Source organism: Saimiri boliviensis, chromosome 9 (assembly GCF_048565385.1).
Source record: "Saimiri boliviensis isolate mSaiBol1 chromosome 9, mSaiBol1.pri, whole genome shotgun sequence".
Lineage (NCBI taxonomy): Eukaryota > Metazoa > Chordata > Mammalia > Primates > Cebidae > Saimiri > Saimiri boliviensis.
This window is the reverse complement of record NC_133457.1, coordinates 99,465,946-99,489,156: the sequence shown is the minus strand read 5'-3', so window position 1 is coordinate 99,489,156 and position 23,211 is coordinate 99,465,946. Positions and strand designations below refer to the sequence as shown.

Genomic DNA, 23,211 nt, shown 5'->3' with positions numbered 1-23,211 from the left:
AGTGCTTCAAAAAAAAAAAAAAAATCTATAGTATGAAATGTTAGCTCATGAATAGTGGCAGGATAGAGATAGAGTAGATGGTAGGACAACCACAGAAGGTTACTCCTGGAGCTGTGGGGAAAAAGAAGGATCTAATAGAACCTAATAGAAGAGGATCCAGCCCAAAGCACAGCTTGTGGAAACTGCTGTTGGTTGTGTTCTTTGAACCAGTTTAAATGCTTTGTGTTTTAGATGGACCATTACATTGATGTATGTGATGTAATGGGGAGGTGTTCTGTGTTTAGTCTATGTTTTACAAAGCCTTCTTGATACTTATGAATTAAAGCATAAGTGTCCTTGGGACTGACCAGAAGAATCCTGACTGATCTTTTAATATCCTTGTTTGGAAAGAAAAGTAAATAGTAACATTCCACAATTCGAAATTCTATTTTTCTTCGTTAGGGTTAAAGAAAAAAAATCATTTTCATTCCATGTGTTCCATTTCTTCTTGGAATAAAGCAGAATTGAAGGGTCAGTCCTCTTCTTGCTCCTTTCCACCCCTTTTTATTGTAAAGGTAATATAGCATTACTGAGAGTTTGGAAACTAGATTCTTCTTTTTTCTTTTTTTTTTTGCCAGTTATTTTAGCTATAGATTCTTAAACTTAACCATAATTCTAACTTAAGAAAATAACCCTTTGGTTTCTTGTGTGTTCCTTCTAGATTTGCCCATATGTAGTCATGTTTTTATCTATAATTTTAGACATATTATAAGCATTTTTTTACATTGTTAAAAATAATTTCTAGTGTAAATTGTGCACTCTGAGTGAAGATGATGTGTCAGTGTAGGTTCATTCTTTGTATCAAATGCGTGATCCTGGTATGGGATGTTGATGGTTGGGGAGGCTGTGCTTGTTGGGGAAGGGGTAGTGGGAACTGTGCCCTTTCCAGGCAGTTTTGCTATAAGCCTAAAACTGCTGTAAAAAAAAGTAGTCTAGTGACAAAAATCTCAGCCAGGCACCGTGGCTCATGCCTGTAATTCCAGCATTTCGAGAGTTCAAGGCAGGAGGGTCACTTGAGCCTGGGAGTTTGAGGCCGGCCTGGGCAACATAGGGAGACACTGTCTCTACAAAAATACAAAAATCAGCAGGGTGTGATGACAGGTGCCTGTAGTCCCAGCAACTCAGGAGGCTGAGGCATGAGAACTGCTTGAGCCTGGGAGGTGGAGGTTGCAGTGAGCTGAGGTTGTGCCACTGCACTCCAGCCTGGACAGTAGAGCCAGACCTTGTCTCAAAAACAAAAACAAAAACAAAAACAAAACACTGACAACAAAAAACAAACCTCAATGGATACCTGATTTTCCATTGAGTGACTATAATTAGCCATTTCCTTAATGGACTTTCCTCTGGTTTTCATACTGTATAGGTATCTGGCACATAATTATAAATAATGGCTATTTTATTGCCAAATTGCTTTGAAATGCAATGTGGACATAAAAAAGGTGGTGATTGTGATCAAACATAGTGTTGATGAAGAAAGTGATGATGGAAACTTCTGCTATTTATTGAGTACCTATTTTGTGAAAGGCACTTTATATATCTTCTTTCATCCTTACTGCAGCTGAGGTTCAGTAAGTTTTCTATGGCCACTGAGCTTATAGGTGGCAGAAGCAGGTTTTAAACATAAAAGTGACTGGAGTCTTTTTTCCCCCCATATACTGCACTGCTGCCTATATTTAAATAGTTGCTTACTGCAATTCTGTTTCCTAGAATTGACTTAGATGTAGTTCCAGGTTTCCAGGGCTGAATTTTTTTTTTTTCTTTGAGACGGAGTCTTGCTGTGTTTCCTAGGCTGGAGTGCAGCGGCATGATAATCAGTTCACTGCAACCTTTACCTCCTCAAGCGATTCTCCTGCCTCAGCCTCCCGAGTAACTGGGATTACAGGTGTGTGCCACCACACCTGGCTAACTTTTTGTATGTTTAGTAGAGATGGGGTTTCACCATGTTGGTCAGGCTGGTTTCAAACTCTTAACCTCAAGTGATCTACCCACCGTGGCCTTCCAAAGTGCTGGGATTACAGGTGTGAGCCACCATGCCTGGCCTTTGAGTTGTTTTTTTTTTTTTTTTTTCCAGACAGGGTCTTGCTCTTGCTCTGTCGCCCAGGCTGAAGTGCAGTGGTGTGATCATAGCTCCCTGCAGCCTCGATTTCCTGGGTCAAGTGATCCTCCCACCTCAGCCTCTGAGCAACTAGGACTATAGGCATGCACCACCACACCTAGCCAATTAAAAAAAATTTTTTTTTTAGAAATGGAGTCTTGCTGTATTGCCCAGGGTGGTCTTAAACCCCTGGCCTCAAGCAATCCTCTCACCTTGACCTCCCAAAGTATTGTAATTACAGGTGTGAGGTATTGTGCCTGGCCCAAATTATTTTATTTCTTCAAATATTCAATAGCTATTTATTGGGCATCTACCATTTGCTAGATACCCTTCTAGGTGTTGGTCTTGGATCTTCTTTGTGAGCTGATCACTGGGAACTGGGCTAAGTAAGGTTGGAAAGATCCAATAGTCTTTACTCTGAAAATAGCTTTGCTCAGATTAACCCTCTAAGTGCTCAGTGTTGCTTACATCTGTGTTTTTATCCTTTAGTGGCCCCGGATAAGCCAGTCCCGAGCATGTGGTGGATCTGAACAGATTCCTGGAATAGACATACAGCTGAGTAGGAAGTATCACGACACACATAAGGTGAGAGTTATCAGTGCATTCTATGTTTATAAAGTGCTTTCACACAGGATCTCAACAAAATTGTTAGCTAGGTGAGCTATAGCGAATGCAGAAGGCAAGGCTCAGGGAGTAAAGTGACTTGCCCAAGGTCACAAGGATGATAAGTAAGTGGCAGACCAAATGAATTTTGTTTTTCAGGGACAAGGTCTTGCTCTGTTACCCAGGCTAGAGTACAGTGGTGCCATCATAACTCATTGTAGCCTCGAGCTCCCAGGCTCAAGCTATCTTCCTGCCTCAGCGTCCTGAGTAGCTGAGACTTACAGGTATGCACCACTGTGTCCTGCTAATTTTTAATTTTTTTTTTTTTTTTTGAGATGGAGTCTTGCTCTGTCTCCCAGGCTGGAGTGCAGTGGCATGATCTTGGCTCACTGCAACCTCCACCTCCTGGATTCAAGCGATTCTTCTGTCTCAGCCTCCTGAGTAGCTGGGACTGTAAGTGTGTGCCACCATGCCCAGCTAATTTTTGTATTTTTTGTAGAGACATGGTTTCATCATATTGGCCTGGCTGTTCTCAAACTTCTGACCTCATGATCCGCCCGCCTCGTCTTCCCAGAGTGCTGGGATTATAGGTGTGAGCCACCGTGCCTGGCCAATTTTTAAATTTTTATAGAGACCAGGGTCTTGTTTTGTTGCCCAGGCTGGCCTCAAACTCATGGCTTCAAGTGATCCTCCTGTCTCAGCCTCCTTAAGTACTGGAATTGTTTAAAAAATTTTTTTTTAACAGATGAGGTCTTGGCTCTGTTGCCCTGGTGGAGTGCAGTGGCACAATCATGGCTTACTACAGCCTTGAACTTCTGGGCTGAAGTGATCCTCCCACCTTGGCCTCCCAAAGTACTGGGATTACTGAGATCATAGGTGTGAGCCACCACGCCAGCCTGAATATTTGGACCTAAGCCTTCTGAGCCTCTGTCCTGTGTTTCTTCCATTGTCTTGCTTGGAACATAAGAGGAAGAAGTATGAATTTTTTATGTGTTAAAAATAAAGTGATATTTAAGTTCTGGAGAATTTTTTATTGGTTAGATAGCTTGCCTTTGTTTGGAGAGGTTAACATTAGAGCAGACTTTCCTTGGAGGTTATTTGCAAGTACAAGACTTATTTTCTGTAGTCATTAATAAAATTTGTGATACCTTTACTAAAAAATGCAAGAGTTTAAAAATATTTATTCAGTGCTTGATTGCAGTTTTGAATGACTTTTGACTGCTTGCAGACAATATTTTTTTCCCCTTTTCCGGTTACATCAATAAGCATAGAATGTTTTACTTCTCAGAATTGTTCTTTGAGAGATGGGGGTCAAGATTTCCTTTTATTTATTTATTTTTACCTGTACATGTCAAGGAAAGGATTTCCTTTTAAAAGTCCTCTTGTTGATAGAACTTTTGTTCTAATACCTCAGAACTGTCATCTGCTAGATATGGGTTAATAGACTTATAGTCAATGAGATAGGCATGTCTTGCTCTGAAATTTGGAAGATATCTATTAGGTACAGTTCCAAATGTGTTTTTACTGAATGATAAGATACCTAAAAAAAAAAAAAGAAAATTAAAAATTGTAGGTGATGACAAAAATCTAAGCAATAAAAATGCCCTTAGCCCAAGCATGGTGGCTCACACATGTAATCCCAGCATTTGAGGAGGCTGAAGCAGGAAGATTGCTTGAGGCCAGGAGTTTGAGACCAGCCTGAGCAACAAGCTGTGGATCCCTTCTCTCCACAGGACAACAGGCTGTGGCTCCCACTCCATAGAAAATTTTAAAAATTGACTTGGCCTGATGGCGTGCACCTATAATCCTAGCTACCTGGGAGGCTGAGGCAGAAAGATCACTTGAGTCCAGAAGTTTGAGGCTGCAGTGAGCTATGATTGTGCCACTGCACTCCAGCCTGGGTGAAAGGAGGACATCATGACTGTATTTTTAAAAAAACACTCTCAGACCTGATGAGGAACAAACCATTCTATTCAAATTTTTTTGCAACTGATTTTAGTTTCTTTCTTTTTGGTTAATCAGCTTTCGACTACCAAAGATTCCCCACAGCCTGTTGAGGAGAAGGTTGGTGCTCTCACAAAGATAATAGAAGCCATGGGATTCACTGGACCTTTGAAATACAGTAAATGGGTAAAGTCCTTTAAGTTCTTCTCATTTTTCCTTTTGAGTGTTGTGCTTTCTGCTCCTCATAAATTTTTTAAAGCTTCTGCTTTGCTTTAATGGAATTCATAGATTATTTTAGATGTGAGGATGATCTGGCTGTGACATCTGTTATCCCATTGATTGCCAGGGTTGATCTGGCTGATCTGGCTGGATAGGCAGGTGTCCCCTTCCTCCTGACCACTCCATGTGCTGCCCTTGTGAAGCTGTGTTCTTGGTTGAAGAGGATGATCTTCTCTAATAGAGGAGGACCATTCTTTGATCAAGAATATATCAGTAGCTGCACTCTCCTGCCAGAACCTCCAAGTAAGCTCTCAAGGTCCATATGTTATTTTGAGAACTTCAGAGTGTCCCTGCCCACATGCCACAACCCCTTGCTGCTTCCAGTCTGATCTGTACAACATGTGGGGCTGAACGAGTCCCTCCACCTGGTTCTTTAGAAGCATCTCATGGTAGCAGGCATGGCAACAAGACTGGGCTTTTCCAGGCCCTTGCTGCATGGTGTGCCATATAGATGACTTCTGATGAGTCAGATGGGCCAAATACTCTGATGGGCAACACCTTAAGGAAGCATTACTCTCTGATTAACCCATATTTTGTAAGGGATTTTCACTAAAATTTTACTAATCAGCCTGTTTTTATTAACTAAGTAAGCCCATGGTTTATTGTAATTCTTATTATGGAGGAATATTTGTTAAGCTGTGTCACTCCCAGTCAACTCTTGGCCTACAGCACATTATTTGTTATAATAGTAGTGGCCGTAAATGAATGAATATCCTCTCTGCCTCAGATGCATTCTGCCCCTGGGCTTTTATAAGAATACCTCTGACCAATAAAAAAGAAAAAAACCAAAAAACAAATAACAACAACAACAACAACAAAAAAGAATACCTCTAACCAATTATGGAAATCAAACATCAAGTGGGCTTCTTCTCAGCCCACTTACCTCCTAGAACGGGTTGAGCATCATAAATGGGAAAATTTGAAATCCAAAATCTAAAGTGTTTGGAGTTTTTAAACATGATGCCCAATGCTAATTGAAGCATTTTAGATTTTTGAATTTGGGATGCTCAGCTGGTAAGCATAATGCAAAGATTCCAAAATGCCCCAAGATCCAAAATTCTCAAAACACTTCTGGTTCCACACATTTCAGATGAGAAGTAGTCAACCTTTACTACTATTTATTTCTATTGCTACAGCAGAATTACCTTTTAACGCCTTTTAGGGTTGCTAGAATGTTGGGTAAGCCTAATCAGTCTTAAGTCAAAGCAAGCTCACTCAAAGCAGTAGGGAAAATTTTTTCTAGAAAATATGAAAGCTTTACTCCCCAAGTAATGCCAATTACACCATTTTAACAAGTCGGATTCAAATTAGAATTTCAATTTCATTATGGACTTCTACTTGTGGTTTCTTCTTATGGTGTCAGGTTCTCTTTTGAACAATTCTCACTACAGCAAATATAAGCTTATCACTATAATCACTATTTTACTTGAATTCTGAAGAGTCAGCAGTAATTCCACACACATTTTGTTTTTAACGGGCTTTGAAGGAATATAGAAAGAACACAAATACTGATAATGATGTTCTTGAGACCCTAAGGTTATGAAGTACCTTCTTAATTGTCAGTGAAATATTAGTTATGTTCTTTAAAGTGGTATTTTTTTAGATCTTAATTTTTTGAGGCTTGATAATTGTTGGTATATTTGGTTTTAACCAAAACCTTTTCCCCTATTAAAAAAATGTTGTGCTTATGGCATTTGGATTTACAGACTTAAAGGATGTGTTTTGTTTGAAAATTAGAAATTAAGAGGCAAGTCAGAGCAGAAAGAAAGAAAAGAGAAACATTTACAGTGTTATTCTTTTCTTGGTGATTGGGTTCCATTTGGTTGCTACCATATGCTTTGTCTAGGCTGTTTTTTTGTGATTGTAGAGGGAAAATTGGCTACCATTTGGAGGATTACTAAATCATCAGGAAAATTCCTTCACTCTTTTTTTTTTTTTTTTTTTTTTGAGATGGAGTTTTGCTCTCGTTACCCAGGCTGGAGTGCAATGGCGTGATCTTGGCTCACCGCAACCTCCACCTCCTGGGCTCAGGCAATTCTCCTGCCTCAGCCTCCTGAGTAGCTGGGATTACAGGCACGCGCCACCACGCCCAGCTAATTTTTTGTATTTTTAGTAGAGACGGGGTTTCACCATGTTGACCAGGATGGTTTCGATCTCTTGACCTCATGATCCACCCGTCTCGGCCTCCCAAAGTGCTGGGATTACAGGCTTGAGCCACCGCGCCCAGCTCCTTCACTCTTTTAACCTAAGTTAGCCTCGGATTTTTCTTTGTTCCCTTGTGACCTCAACTAAATCTCTGATGTTTGCATTTTAAAAAACTTTTGTGATGTGGTAGTGTCTACTTTCTATAACTTCATTTTATTTTATATATATATATGTGTGTGTATATATATATATATATATATTTTTTTTTTTTTTTTTTTTTTTTTTTTTTGAGATAGAGTCTCACTCTGTCACCCAGGCTGGAGTGCAGTAGAGTGATCTCAACTCACTGTAACTTCTGCTTCCTGGGTTCAAGCGATTCTCCTGCCTCAACCTCCCAAGTAGTTGGGATTAAAGGCACATGCCACCATACCTGGCTGACTTCTGTATTTTTAGTAGAGATGGGGTTTCACCATGTTGGCCAGGCTGGTCTCGAACTCCTGACTTCAAGTGATCCGCCTGCCTAGGCGTCCCAAAAAGCTGGGATTATAGGCGTGAACCACTGTGCCTGGCCTATAATCTTCATTTTAAAATTTGTTACATCAAAATATCGAAAGTATAACATTCTAGTGTAATTGAAATGAGAAAATCTCTTTTCATTTTGAAAAACTGAGAACCATTTTCAGCAATGTTGACTCAAATCAATACACTTGTATTGGATTGCACTGGCAAAATTATTTGTTTTGTGTTTTCACATGTATTTGATTATGGAGCAAAATACCTGCATGTCTGTCCACATCAGCAGTATTAACTATCTTTTCTTTCTTTTTCTTTAATGTTTTCATGTATTATTCCTATGTTTCTTCTATAATCATATTTAGGATCTTAAATATAGCTTTTCCTTATTTAAGTATCCTGGAATCATCAGTATTAAAAATTATTTTTATATGCAATATCAGGTGAGATAAGGACAACATTTACCCAACTCAGCCACATACCGTAGAATAGGTTTCCATATTAGCATTAAGCCAAAAAATTATTCCTGTTCTGAAGGACACTGACAAACTGGGATGTATTCAGAGATAGACAGTGAGCCTTGTGAAAGCTTCAGAAACTGTTGAATAAAGAAATGTTGGAGGAAATAGGGATTCTTAGCCTGGAAAAGAGAAGACAGGGTGATTCTTCTCAGGTATTTGAGGGGCAAATGTGAAAAAAAGAAGATATTTCAGTGGGCAAAATAATGTTCAATGAATATTACATGAAGCATATTTTAAGTTTAGCAAAACAAGAATCTAACAGGAATTGTCCTCTGGTGGGATAGGTAGCCTTACAAGGTCATTGGTCTTGTTTGAACAGAGGCCGAGATGGTTGACTGTGAATCAAGAATGTTGTAGAAGGATTTCTAGTAGACAATAGAAGGTTTGAATAACTAAAAAGACCCTTCTAAATCTTTTTTTTTGGATCAGAGTCTCGCTCTGTCACCAGGCTGGAGTGTAATGGCGCAATCTTGGCTCACTGCAACCTCCGTCTCCTGGGTTCAAGCAGTTCTTCTGCCTCAGCCTCCCGAGTAGCTGGGATTACAGGCACCCGCCACCATGCCCGGCTAATTTTTGTATTTTTAGTAGAGATGAGGTTTCACCTTATTGGTCAGGCTGGTCTTTGGCCAGGCTGCTCTTGAACTCCTGACCTCGTGATCTCCCCGTCTTGGCCTTCTAAAGTGCTGGGATTACTCGCGTGAGCCACCGCACCTGGTTTCTTCTAACTCTTACATACCTGTTAATGCGAGCCTTTTACTAGATTTGTTTTTCATCCTAAGATGTAAAAAATGCATCAGTTCGTGGAAGAGCAGATTTTCATTTCCTGAAGCTGTTCACGGTGCTTCTCTTTTACTCAAGTAGACTGTTGAAGTCTTCTAAAGTTAAAATGAAATAAATATGAAGTCATCCAAGGACCAGAACAGCTTGTATTGACTGGCCGGAAATTCAGTCCCTCTACCTCATTAACTTATATCAGTGCATGATTCTTGAAGAGGTTCTTTCTTCAAGTTGTTGTTTTCAGTTCTGTGTGATGGTCTTAAGGGACTTGCTTTAGACATTTGTCCAGAAAAATAGCTCACCCAAGTGTAAAGCCTTGGCCTTGCAGCAGGAAAAATGAAGAACTATCAAATGCCCCTGATTGCCATAGCATGAGCACTGACAAAATACTCTGGCCCATCTGGTGAAGTTTTCATTATTTGTAATGAATGCATTTTCACAAATGTGTTTTTGGGGAAGCTTCCTTCTCAAGGAAAGACTTGGGGCTTGGACCTTGAAGGCAAGTCTGCCTTTCCTCAGGCAGGGCGATTAATTATGAACCCAGAGGACTTCATATATAGGAATCTGAAGGAGACTACAAGGTAAAAAAATAAGAAAAAAAATCAAGAAACAAGTGATTAGAAATTTTAAAGTTACATACTCATCTATAGCTGAACTGGGCCATAAGCTCTGTAAGAGCAGAGATTTTTGTCTGTTTTGTCTACTGCTCTATTCTCAGCATCTAGATTAGTGCCAGGTACTGAGTTGTATACTCAATGAATGATTGGATGAAGTGAGGAGCTAGGCCAGATGTACTGAACTCCCTGTCTTCAGGATAGGAGTAGGCCTATCAAGGCTAAATTATTAGGATCATGATATTGTTAGCTTATAGTTAGTTTGGTCATGGCACTGACCAATGCTTTCCAAGATGTATGTGTTCTGTAGTCAAATACTTCCTAGAACTGCAAGAATTAGCAAAATTAAAGACTTATTTTTCTTTTCTTTTTTTTTGTCTGTTGATATGGTGAAACTGATTGATTTGCCAGTGTTGAATCATCTTTGCATTCCTGGGATAAATTTCACTTGATTATGATATCTTATTCTCTTAATAATATTGCTGGATTTAATTTTAAAATATTTTGTTAAGGAATTTTGCATCTATATTCATGAAAGCTATTGTTCTGTGGTTTTGTTTTCTCCTAGTAAGTTTGGTTTTGATATTAGGATAATGTTGGCCTCATTGAATGAGCTGGGAGATATCCTTTCCTCTTGTTTCTGGCAGAGTTTGTGTAGATTTGGTAACATTTCTTTAGATGTTGGATACAGTTCTCTAGTGATGTTATTTGGGTCTGCAGTTTGCATTGTGGGAAGGTTTTTAACCACAAATCCAATTTCTTTAATATATATATGACTATTCATGTTACTTATTTATTTATTTTATGTGAACTTTGATAGTTTGTATCTTTCAAGGAATTTGTCCATTTCATCTAAGTAATCACATTCATTGGCCTAAAGTTGTTCATAGTATTTCCTTACTATCCTATTAACATCTTTAGAATATGTAGTGATATCTGCCCTCTGATTCCTGATACTGAAAATTTGTATCTTCTCCATTTGGGGCCTTTTTTTCCTTGATAACTCTTACAGGTTCTCTGTTTTATTGATCTTGCTTTGTCACCCAGGCTGGAGTGCAGTGGTACCATCTCGGCTCACTGTAACCTCCGCCTCCTAGGTTCAGGTGATTCTCCTGTCTCAGCCTCCTGAGTAGCTGGAATTATAGGAGCCTACCACCACACCTTGCTAATTTTTGTATTTTTAATAGAGACGGGGTTTCTATTAAACCAGTCTCTGTTGGCCAGACTGGTCTCAAACTCTTGACCTCTGTTGATCCTCCTGCCTCAGCCTCCCAGTGTTGAGATTACAGATGTTAGCCACAGTGCCCGGCCTAATTTTATTGATGTTTTAAAAGAAACATCTGTGACTTTGATTTTCCTTTTTTTTTTCTTCTTGAGACAAGGTCTGGCTTTGTCACTCAGACTGGAGTACAGTGGTGTGATCTCAGCTTGCTGTAACTTCTGCCTTCTGGGCTCAGCCTCCCACCTCAGCCTCCTGAGTAGGTGGGACTACAGGCATGCACCACCATGGCCAGTTAATTTTGGTATTTTTGGTAGAGATGGCAGTGTTTCGCTATGTCTCCCAGGATGGTCTCCAACTCCTGGGCTCGGGCAATCTGTCTGCCTCAGCCTGGGATTACAGGCATGAGCCACCGCACCTAACCTTGCTTTGATTTTTTATATTTTATTTTTCTGTTTCAATTTTGTTGATTTCTGCTCTTTATGATATCATTCTTTTTGCTTGCTTTTAGGTTTAATTTGCTTTTTTTTAGTGTTTTACCATGGGTTTTGTTTAAATGTGGGCTTCTAATGCTGATTTATTCCCCAGATAGGTGTATCTGATTTCTGTTTGTCTATTTCTATATGTTGTATTTTTCCCAGTATGAACTTTAGACTGGAAGCTCTTAAAAACACACCAGATCTCAAGTTAGCAAATAAAAAATCTTAATTACAATAAGAGATGCAGTCTTTTTTTAATTTGTTACGGGTATTTCTACCCATCAGAGATACTTGTTTTAACTCTCGAGAATATAGAAAAATATGAACATTATATAGTTTAGGGTATAGTATGCCCTTGGTGACTGTAAACCTTAATATCATAGCTCTGCTAAACTCTAGATTGGTTTTTCTTCAGTTGCTGTGTCATTCTCAGCCTGTACACATTTGTTTTTAGTCTATGCATATTTGAATTTGTAACTTTCCCTGCTGTTTTAAGGAAAAATAAGCTTCTAGAAGCCTTGTTGATGTGCTCATTTATTTAGTTATATCTTTAATGAAATGTTTTGAAAGATCTTAAAATGCTTGTCCCTATAGTGCTGAGTTGGTCTTTAGACCTATAAGTTAACTCTTAAATAATTTATTTTTAGATTTATTTTTATTAAGGCATAATTTATATACAGTATAATATACAAAATCTTAAGATGCAGCTCCGTGAATAAATTAAAACCACCACTCATATTAAAAGTGAGAGAGAATTTCTAGTGCTTTGGGAATAATAAAAGATTGATTCTTATATTGCATTTTACACTCGTTAGGAACTCTTATTTATAGACACAGTGTTAATCAGCAAACTATAAAACTAAAGAAAATCTGAAATAAAGATACCTCTTACTCCATCCCCCAAAGATTTATAGAATAGGTAGTAGTGCCTCTGAGGAAAGATTAAAGGCTTGAGAGTTTTGTTTGTTTGATTGATTTTGACCAGAAGAATGGGTCAATTTTTACTATAAAGGATTTCAGATTGTAAAGGATTTCAGATTCTAAAGAGTTAACGTGGATAATGCTTAACAGTGATTTAGAGGCACAAATGTGGTGAAGTAGGTTGGAATTAAGTGAGAGATCTTATTTGAATATTGGAAAAGCCTTTCTGACATTTTCATGCTGAAGTCCACAAATGTGGTGAAGTAGGTTGGAATTAAATGAGAGATTTCATTTAAATATTGGAAAAGCCTTTCTGACATTTTCATGCTAAAGTCCTAAAATGTGAAAATTATGTGAAGTCTGTATGAATGGCTAAGCTCTAAGAAAATAAAAAAATATTTATATTGGTTTAAATTACCTAGAGAGAGGTTTGGACCCTTCCTTCTAGTTGAAGAAATATGATCCTGTGACCCATGTCTAATGGCAGTAGAACATCCACTTGGTCATGTCTTGAGTTTGGTTTTGTTCTCTTTGTCTAGAAGATTAAGATTGCGGCCCTGCGCATGTATACTAGCTGTGTGGAGAAAACTGACTTCGAGGAATTCTTTCTAAGTAAGTTATTGTTTGATAGTACTGAAAAGGAGAACAAATCTACATTTCATTTTCATGGTTGTGTTTTAATAGGATCTTTTTTTTTTTTTTCAGTACCTAAACAGTTTTTCCTGCATAAAGCATGTAATCCAAATTGTCTATTTTTCTCTTTTAAAAAATTTTTGTAGGCCGGGCGCGGTGGCTCAAGCCTGTAATCCCAGCACTTTGGGAGGCCGAGGCGGGTGGATCACGAGGTCAAGAGATCGAGACCATCCTGGTCAACATGGTGAAACCCTGTCTCTACTAAAAATACAAAAAAATTAGCTGGGCATGGTGGCGTGTGCCTGTAATCCCAGCTACTCAGGAGGCTGAGGCAGGAGAATTGCCTGAACCCAGGAGGCGGAGGTTGCGGTGAGCCGAGATCATGCCATTGCACTCTAGCCTGGCTAACAAGAGTGAAACTCTGTCTCAAAAAAAAAAAAAAATTTTTTTTTGTATATATTTCTTTAGAGACAGGGTCTTGCTCTATTGCCCAGGTTGGCCTCAAACTGCTGGGCTCAAGCAGCCCTCCCACCTCAGCCTCCTGAATAGTAGCTGGGACTACAGACACATAGCACTGTGCCCAGCTGTTTTTCTTTTTTAATAGAGTAAACAAAGAGCAAAAGAATTCTATAAATAAAACATTTTGGTTAATTAAAAAAATAAAAATAAAAAAGTACTTTGACATTATCTCCCTTGTCCACACATGCATCTTTTTACATAAGAGTATTCATAGTAAACATATTCTGTTTTACAGTCTGGATTTTTTTTTTTTTTTTTTTTTGAGATAGAGTCTTGCTGTGTTGCCCAGGCTGGAGTACAGTGGTGCTGTCTTGGCTCACTGTAACTTCCACCTCTCTTACCTTCCAGGTTCAAGCAATTCTACTGCTTCAGCCTCCCTAATAGCTGGGATTAAAGGCATGTGCCACCACCACACTCAGCTAATTTTTGTATTTTTAGTTGAGATGGAGTTTTACCATGTTGGCTAGGCTGGTCTCAAGACTCCTGACCTCACATGATCTGATCTCTTTAGCCTCCCAAAGTGCCGGGATTACAGGCGTGAGCCACAGCGCCTGGCCCATTCTAGTTGTTTTACTTAGCATTTTGACATGGACTTCTGGGCAGTTATTCCTCTTCTGTTTTAAATTTTTAATTGTTTTAATTAATCCTGGGTTAATTATGATTTTTCTCATGTTAAAAGACTATTGGGTCAAAAGGCATATATAATTTTATTATGTATACTTCATTGATAAATTGCTTTCCAAAAGGGTTTTGCTGGTTTAGACTGTCAGAAGCAGTTGATTGTTATCACAGTATTAATTTTGATGCTGTAAACAGTTGTATTATTAACAAAGTTAATTAAAGCAGGTACTTGTAATTGGGAGAGATTAAACCATTTCCAGTTGCACAGATTTTGGAAGGAAGTGTATGCTGTGTACTTCTGCTGTAATAGTCATATCCTCAAAGCAGCATACACCTAAGTGTATACATTTGATATTTTTCTTTAGCAGCAAATATTTACATATAATTATGTTCACAACAATGAAGAAAGCTGGATGCAGTTTTGGTTATTTAATAACTATCTTTTTGTTTCGTCTTGTTTTTTGAGACTTGCTTTGAGTCTTGCTGTGTTGCCCAGATAGGAGTGCAGTGGCGCCATCTTGGTTCACTGCTACCTCCACCTCCCAGGTTCTAGTGATTCTTGTGCCTCAGCCTCCCGAGTAGCTGGGACTATAGGTGTGTGCCACCATGCCCAGCTAATTTTTATGTTTCTTTAGTAGAGACAGAGTTTGGCTATGTTGGCCAGGCTGGTCTCAAACTCTTGGCCTCCCAAAGTCATGGATTAAGGAGTGAGCCATGGTGCCTGGCCTATTTTGGTTTTTAAAAATCAAATAAATACAAGATGTTTTGTTTATTTTACTGTCTCAGCACATTGATACCAGAAACTAAAATATCAGACTGAATTATAATTCCAATTTAGTGTCCACCTTTCATTTCTTCTTTATTCATAGCCTGGAAAGAATCCTCCTTCTTTGTTAGTCTTCTAACAGTTTCTCATTTTAGGGCAAATTAGTCCAGATGGAAAAAATATTTTTTCTCTACCTGATGAAGCTGTTAATATTAGAAATAGATTTTTCCTTTTTCTTTTTTTTAGAGACCATCTTGCTCTGTCGCCTAGGCTGGATTAAGTGACTCCAGCCCTTTTACTGCATCCTTTTACTCCTGGGCCCAAGCAATCCTCCCACCTCAGCCTCCTGAGTAGCTGAGACTACAAGGACATGCAATCATGCCTGGGTGTTTTTTTTATTTTTATTTTTTGTAGAGGCAGGGTCTCACTGTATTGCCTAGGCTGATCTTGAACTCCTGGTCTTAGGCCTTAAGCAGTCCTGCCTCAGCTTCCCAAAGTGCAGGGATTACAGGCATGAACCACCATGCCCAGCCTGTTTTTTTTCTTTAAGTGCCTTATTGAATTCATGTGTGAAGTATTTTTCATCGTATCTTTTTAAAACTTCATCCTCAGGTCAGGCGCGGTGGCTCATGCCTGTAATCCCAGCACTTTGGGTGGCGAAGGTGGGTAGATTACTTGAAGTCAGGAGTTTGAGACCAGCCTGGCCAATGTGGTGAAATCCCCTCTCTACTAAAAAAAAAAAAAAAAAAAATTGGCTTAGTGTGGTACCGGGTACCTGTAATTCCATCTACTTGGGAAGCCAAGACAGGAAAATCACTTGAACCCAGGAGGCAGAGGGTACAGTGAGCCAAGACTGCACCACTGTACTTCAGCCTGGGTGACAGCAAGATTCTGTCTCAAAAACAAAGACAAAAACCCTCATCTTCAGATGTCTATTTAATATTTGATTCAATAAATAACTCAGAAATTTCTTATAATTATTTTGAAAGGATGTTTACTAGATATCTTTGTCTCAGCCAGCTGTTCATTACTGAAAGTTCTTGAGTTAATATTAATGTTATAGTATTGAATAATAAGGCTTTTTATTTAACATATCATGTTTCAATTCATAGACTGTTGTAAACTACTTATAAAACTTAAGAAAAGTTTATAAAAGTTGTAACTGTTTTATACTAGTAGCTCACATCGTATGCTTTTACACTTGTCTCACTTAGGAGTTACAAAATATTGTGGGCTAGAAAGGACTTGTATTATTGTTTTTGTTTTATTTTGTTTTCAGAAACAATTGAGGCTTAAAGAGGCTAAGTGACTCACCCAGGGTTGCTTAGCCAAGCCTTGAGCCTGTGTTGTCTGGTTTAAAATCCAGGGATTTTTCCACTATAACATATTGCCTGTTAATGAATATAATTACAAATTAGAAAATGTAATCCATTTAAATTTTTTTTGTATTTTATTATATTTAAATGCAAACTACCTCTGTGAGATGTTCTATTAGTACTGGAAACTGATGTTTATACTAACTATAGTGTGTACCTGTTGGTGAGCTTTGTCCTAGCTTAGTCTTTGAAGTAGGTACGTAGGGAGGAAGTAAATTTTTCAGTAATGCCACTCTTACTTGAGGTTTTCTGAGACTCAATTTGAGAATTTTCTTTTGAGACCTATAGCATGTTCATTTGTGTTATGTTCTATTGTGGCCCATCTTTGTTATTTGTGGGTAGATTATGTTTTCAAATCAAACCAAAGTAGTTCCAAACTGTGGCTAGTGAATAAAAAGGGAGCAAATCTGGAATATACCATCTGGAGGCAGGAAATTACAAATATCTTTAGAATAACTACACTGACTTTCCTGTGGCTTGAATTCTAAAGAATAGGCCAGACAGGTTTGAAATCAGAGAAAGGGGCTGGGTGCAGTGGCTCACACCTGTAATCCCAGCAATTTGGGAGGCCAAGGCAGGAGGATTTCTTGAGCCGAGGAGTTCGAGACTAGCCTGGCAAAAAAACAAAAACAAAAACAAAAAACCAAACCAAACCAAAACAAAAAGCTGAAATGAAACCAGAGAAAGCAGTATATATATTCCTTCCTAAGATTGTACTTTTTAAAGTGGTCATTGCTTACTTGGACTTGTGATATTTATTTTAGGGCTTAACTTTTGGAGTCCTGAGAATTCAGCTTCCTGCTGTTGTTTCTTAGATATTTTGAGTATGTCATTTGTCTAAGCATGTTGCACCGCTGAATACGCAGCGGTTTGCTGGCAGGTCTTTTAAAGATGTTCTACCGTGAAGAGCACTTTGGAGTAGAGGTGGTCAGTCAGTAGAGCTCCTGTTTAATTCCACAGTGTTGTCTGTAGACTGCTTTGTCTTTAACCCTTAAGAGACTGGAGACCTTGGAGAAGAGGTTCCTTAATGAATACATTCTGAGTCTGTGATTGAGGTTTGTCATTTTACTGATACAATCTGAAATAATTAGTGAGGTTTTTCAAAGATAATTTCAATTCTGCTACTTAAATAATTTGCTGAAAACCAACAATAGTGAAGATTTATTGAGTACCTACTAACTTAATACTAACCATTTTGCTAAACATTTTACAGGCCTTATCTCATTCTCACAAAAATCTTACAAGGTCAGTTACCTGGTTTTTCTCATTTCTACAGAGAAGAAAATTGAGTAATTTTACCCAGTGTCACAATGTGAGTGAGAGCTAGAGTTAAGGTATGGAATCAGGCAGTCTGACCCCATGTTAAATGTACAGCTGTGTCATGCTGCCTCCCCACAACAGTAATGAACTACGTATTTAATTGTATCCAACATTATGTCAAGAAAGAAAGTGCCTAGCTTCACAAACTAAAGCACTGAATGTACACTGGAGCAAGAGTGTGATCATGGCAAAATACTACAGCAGGTTTTAACTTTGAAGTGTTTAAACGCATTTCATTGAACTAAAGACTGCTGTATTTTTGTGAAGTTCACAGTCAGCATTCGTTGGTGTTACTTTTTAGGGTTTTACCCTGTGGGTTTCTGTTCTGACACCAGTGGGTATAGGGACTCAATATATGCCAGCACTTTTCCCACCTTCAGCCCTGAGGTGACCCCAGAAGGGGAAATTGTGACCCAAGTCCAGCTGCTGGCCTGTCTGTCTGTCTGTGCTTTCCAGCCCAAGAACTGATTCCTTCTCTGAGAAAATTGGAAAGGCTCCTGGAGGCTGCTGAGGAGCTTTGATGTAGAGGTAGCAATTGAACAGATTGTCCTTTAGAAGCAGCCAAATTTCATTTTCCAGATTGAAAGACAGACTTCCAAGAAAACTTTTCTTTTTAATGTTTTGTTCTAGCATCCAAAAAAGACCCAACGTCAGATCCGGGCTTGAGAGTTTCTCAGGGCTATTCTTGTCTAGGTGGAGGGTGGTTGGCCCATTCTCAGATGGCATGTGTCTTAATAGCTGTATGGCTGGCCAGGCCAGCCTTCAGCTCCCTCCTGCTGGGCTCTGAGAGGAAGTCCACTTGACAGCTGCTAGGCACCTCCCAGTAAGCTCACCAGAGTATTTTGGTGTCATTTGTGACAGACTTGTATTCAAACCCCAGCCCTGCCACTAGCTTGTTAATATTGTGGGCTGCCCACAAGTTTCTTAGTTTGAGTTTGTTTCCTTATCTCTAAAATGAGGATTATAATGCTTCCCTCCAGTGTTAAAGTGAGGATTGAGTGAGATAATGTGTTGACTTGGCTTGCAGGAGACCTGGTATGCAGATGGACCCTTAGCGTTAATTTCTGATAGTGTTAGAGAGGCTGTTAGAGCAGGATTAAGAACACAGTGTTTGGAATCAAGTAGATCTGAATTTGATCTCAGGTGTCTCTTTTCATTGTTGTATGACCTTGAGCAGCAATTGTCTTGGTCTCTCTGAGTCAGTTTTCTTACCTGTTAAGTGGGGATAATATCAATGCCCACCTCAGGGTTGTTGGGAGGATTCACTGAGCTTATGGATGTAAAGAACCCAGTAGAACGTCTGGCATATTGCAAGCCTGCAGTGAATTACAGCTCTTTTATTATTGATGGCTTTAATGTACCTCACGGGGATCCAGACCTGTGTTTTATCTCCTAGTGACCCCTCTTTGTTATCATTTAGTACATCATGTACCCCTATGATTGCTGAAAGGCAGAGGAGAGCATTTCTTTGTTGAGTCATTGCCCCAAAGGACAAATTCTACCATAAGGGCCCAAATTCCCTGCTTATTCTCTTTTTGCATCTTCCTCTTGCTCTGGCTTTTCTCCCCGTCATGTAGTAAGGAGGGCACATTCAGTCGAGGACCCCTTGTTCAGCCAGAGGGATTTCTTAGCTGTGTGAGAGTTGAGAGGCTTTGATGTCTGAGCACAGAACTAATTTGATGGATCTGAAACTAAGGAGAAGTCCTTCCCAGTTTTGTCATTTCTGGGGGGTGATGAACAGCCTTTCACTAGACACAGTATGCTTTCTTACTTAGCTGCAGCTCCCTAGACCCCTGCTTTCTTTTTCTTTTTTCTCTTTCTTGAGATAGGGTCTTGCTCTGTCACTCAGGCTGCAGTACAGTGACATGATCTTGGCTCACTGCAACCTCCGCCTCCCTGGCTCAAGCAATCATCCCACCTCAGCCTCCCAAGTAGCTGGGACTACAGGTGCATGCCACCATGCCCAGCTAATTTTTGTATTTTTTTTTTTATAGAGACGGGGTCTCACTGTGTTTCCCAGGCTAGTCTCAAACTCCTGGGCGTAAGCAGTCTACTGCCTCAACCTTCCTAAGTGCTGGGATTACAGGTGTGAGCCACTGCACCCAGCTCCTGGTGATTTGTTTTGGGCAAATCATTTAGCACACCCATGCCCATAGCACAATGGGTACTTTACAGAAAGAAGACAGGAAAAGGATACTAGAAAAACTTAAGCTTCTCAGTGGAGCCCAACTGAAAAAAGTGAGGGAATGTTTGCCTAGCTTTTCAGAATTCAAGCCCATGGAGGGAAAATACTGTAGAATCACACCGAAGCTGGAAGGAACTGTAGAGATCATCTTGGCCACATGCTGCAAAATGAGAAAACCAAGACTCAGAGGGGAGAAGTGATTTGTCCAAGGCCATATAACAAGCTGGAACTAGAAGGCTGGTGGTCTGACTGAATTCAGTGGGTTTTTTTTTTTTTCTTTTACTCCTGGTGCACTATGATTCAATGTTCTTTTAGTCCATAGTCTTGCCCTATTGTTCTACTGGCCTTTTCTGCAATAGCATAATCAGAGGGCACTGTAAGTGCCATGCCTGCCAGTATTTAAAATATAGTCAATGTGCCTCCTTCAAACCCTCACATACTTATAACTTATTGTTATTTTCTAGGGTGTCAGATGCCCGATACATTCAATTCATGGTTTCTTATAACCCTGCTCCACGTCTGGTAAGTGAGCAATTTAAATGAAGTCACCAAATGTATTTTTTTTAAACACTGCTGACTTGTAAGGTATAGCCTTCAGCAGGGCTGATTATATGAAATGGCGTTCAGGTGTTAAAAACTGTTCCTTTCATTTTAATAACTGGTGTCTTGAAGCACATTTTTATTAAAGGTCAAAGCATAGGCCCAGAAGGAAACTAATATTTGTAGGATTTTTTTTCAAAGAACACCTAACCCAGTGAACAATGCTATCAGTATCTCTTAAGAGACTCCATGAGCTTGGATGGAAAGTTTTCTCTCCCTTGGCTGTTTTAGGAAAGTTCACATTTACGTAAAAGTGGTTTGAATTGTGAGAATCCGTGGTCATTTTCATTGCTGGTCATCAGAAACCTATAACAAATTATAGCACTGACATTTACGCCTGTACCTCTAAAATGTGCATACAAGTTAGCTTCATGCCAGGTTTGTTGCATGTAAAAATATTTAACACCTTAAACAGTATATTTTTTCTTCAGCTGTGAAATAAGTAGCCAAAAAAAATCAATTTTTCATCTAATGTTACACAGTATTAAAGGTCAGAAGGATATAGGAGAGTCGTTGAAGTGGGGGCTGGGGAATGTATTTATTGAACTGCCAGATCTTGGGAAAGTAAATTCTGGAGAACTAAGTTTACTACTTTGACCATAGTGAGTATCTGAGGAACTTGGGAATGGCTGCCCTGTCAAAAGGACCCTTGTTTGAGACTGCCTTCAGCTGAGCCTTTGCATCACACAACTGACTACTATATACTTTTTGGTTTTGATCACCTCTGAAATGTTTCTTCCTCTATACTCATACAGTTACACTGAGTTTGGCTTAGGGGCCTAAGGTGGCAGTTTATTTTATGCTTTTTTTTCCCCTTTTTTTTTTTTTAGATGTAGTCTTACTCTGTTGCCTAGGCTGGAGTGCAGTGGTAAAATTGCAGCTTTCTACAACCTTCGCCTCCCGGGTTCAAGTGATTCTTGTGCCTCAGCCCCCCAAGTAGCTGGGTTTCCAGGTGCCCACCACCACGCCTGGATTTTTTTTTGTATTTTTAGTAGAGATGGGTATTCACTGTGTTGGCCAGGCTGTACTCAATCTCCTGACCTCAAGTGATCCTCCTACCTCAGCCTCCCAAAGTTTTGGAATTACAGGTGTGAGCCACGATGCCCAGCCTATGTTAATCTTTTTCTAAGTAGTAGTTTATTAAGTGTGCACCATGTCTTGGGTACTTTGTGGGAACTAGGGAATAGTTCTCAAGAAGCTCTCAGTCTAGTAAGGGAGATAAGATGTGTAAAATGGTCAGTTATAGGCTGGGTGCGGTGGCTCATGCCTGTCCTGTGATCCCAGCACTTAGGGAGGCTGAGGCGGGCAGATTATGAGGTTGAGAAATTGAGACCATCCTGGCTAATACAGTGAAACTCCGTCTCTACTAAAAATACAACAATTAGCTAGGTGTGTTGGCACGCGCCTGTAGTCCCAGCTACTCGGGAGGCTGAGGCAGGAGAATTGATTAAGTCCAGGAGGTATGAGTTGCAGGGAGCCAAGATCGTGCCACTGCACTCCAGCCTGGGTGACAGAACAAGACTTTGTCTCAAAAAAAGAAAAAGTCAATCATTAATCAGAATGCCTAAGTTATGTAATAAATATGAGTAAGAATTACTTATAGGATCACAAAAGAAGCTGCAAGTATCAAAACCCTTACTATCTTCTACCTGTTAGTTCTTTGAAATGTGCCATGCATCAGGTAGCTGCCTTCTTATTGTCTTAGAAGGTTAGGGAACAGCATTCAGGGAGAGAAGTTGGATATCCTGAGGGGAAAAAGTGCTTTTTCAGGAGAGGAGGACTGCAGAGGTGGCACTGTAGAATTACTCTCTGGAAAGGTGGGAGGTTTGCAAGAAGGCTAGGCTGTTCCCAGAGGAGCTCAAAGATAATATTCAGAACCTGTATGAAAGACTCTTTATTGCCCATATAGCCAGAGGTATCAGTGTTAGAGGGAGTGGATGGCAAAATAAAATATATAATCCCTGTGACCACATCCCAAGGTCAATACCCAACTAACAGCAGCTGGGAGAACCTTGAAACTACTTATAGTTCTTTAAAGTTTCCAAACTGTGCTTGCTGAATCCCTTACTGAGGTTGGTTAAATTTCTGAGGAATAGGGTATACCACCCCCAGTTAAGTCAAGAGAGGAAGGTTGTCTGCTTCAAATCTACACTTGATTCCCCTTCCACTCTTTCTCTCCCCTAGTTCTGGTGATCTGCAGGTTTTGGTGGAAAGAATCTGTAGCTTTTCAGTTTGAATCAGTACACTCTTCTTGAGGACCTCCTGTGTGTTCAGGACCATGGGATGTTGGAGAGAAGAGTAAGGCATGTGTTCATTTCTGGTCATTTCTTTTGGGCACGTCAGATACAGATTGTCTGTATCTTCATGAAACTAAAGTCTAGTGGAAAACAGACATAAAGCACAATTGCCTGTAAAGCATGACAGTGAAAGAAATGCTGTGCCCAAGACACAGGCAGATGCTGGGAAGCACAAAGTGGTGTAACTAAATTCAGATTTGATGATGGGGTGGAGTATTGGATTAAGAGTGGCTTTGCGATAGAGGTGACATTTGAGATGCACCATGAAGGTTGACTAGAATTTCTGTCAGAGAAAGGGTGAGGATTTTAGATTGAGGGAATATTAGGAGCAAAGGACAGAACGTGTACAAGAACATGAAGTATTTGAGGACAACCAGTTGCTTGATGTGCCTGGGGCAGGTTTGTTGAGGAATGTAGTGGAAGGGTCATCAAGAAAGTAGTGAGTTTGGGGCTCAGTTTTGCTGTGATCTTCCAAGAATTGGAGAAATCTTTATTCTAATGGATGAGGGTGGGGGGTGTTAGGAGGAATGATGGATCCACCCCATGTCTGTGGGGAAGCCATGATCTCTCGGCCTTGCTGTCTTACCCTGAAGCTCCAGGAGGGTAGCCAAAGGATAGCCACATCAAGGTTACGGGACTCAGTGGACTTGCTGGAGGTGTAGGGATTGAAGCACCTCTTGGAGGTGGTAGTGTGGGGTGGGGGAGGAGGCTTAGAAAACAGTCAGAAAACCTCCTTCCCCAAACA

General features: G+C 39.8%; 1 protein-coding gene across 3 annotated transcripts in view; it reads left to right on the top strand.

Annotated features, from left to right (window-relative positions):
• Nucleotides 1–23,211, top strand: part of UQCC1 (ubiquinol-cytochrome c reductase complex assembly factor 1) — a 109,660-nt gene that overhangs the window by 28,261 nt on the left and 58,188 nt on the right. For all 3 annotated transcript variants that reach the window (XM_003932026.4, XM_074406430.1, XM_074406431.1), the window contains 4 exons: nucleotides 2,624–2,719; nucleotides 4,760–4,867; nucleotides 12,689–12,761; nucleotides 20,034–20,091. In XM_003932026.4, the coding sequence (XP_003932075.1) occupies nucleotides 2,624–2,719; nucleotides 4,760–4,867; nucleotides 12,689–12,761; nucleotides 20,034–20,091 (335 nt within the window). The remainder of the gene's footprint in view (nucleotides 1–2,623; nucleotides 2,720–4,759; nucleotides 4,868–12,688; nucleotides 12,762–20,033; nucleotides 20,092–23,211) is intronic.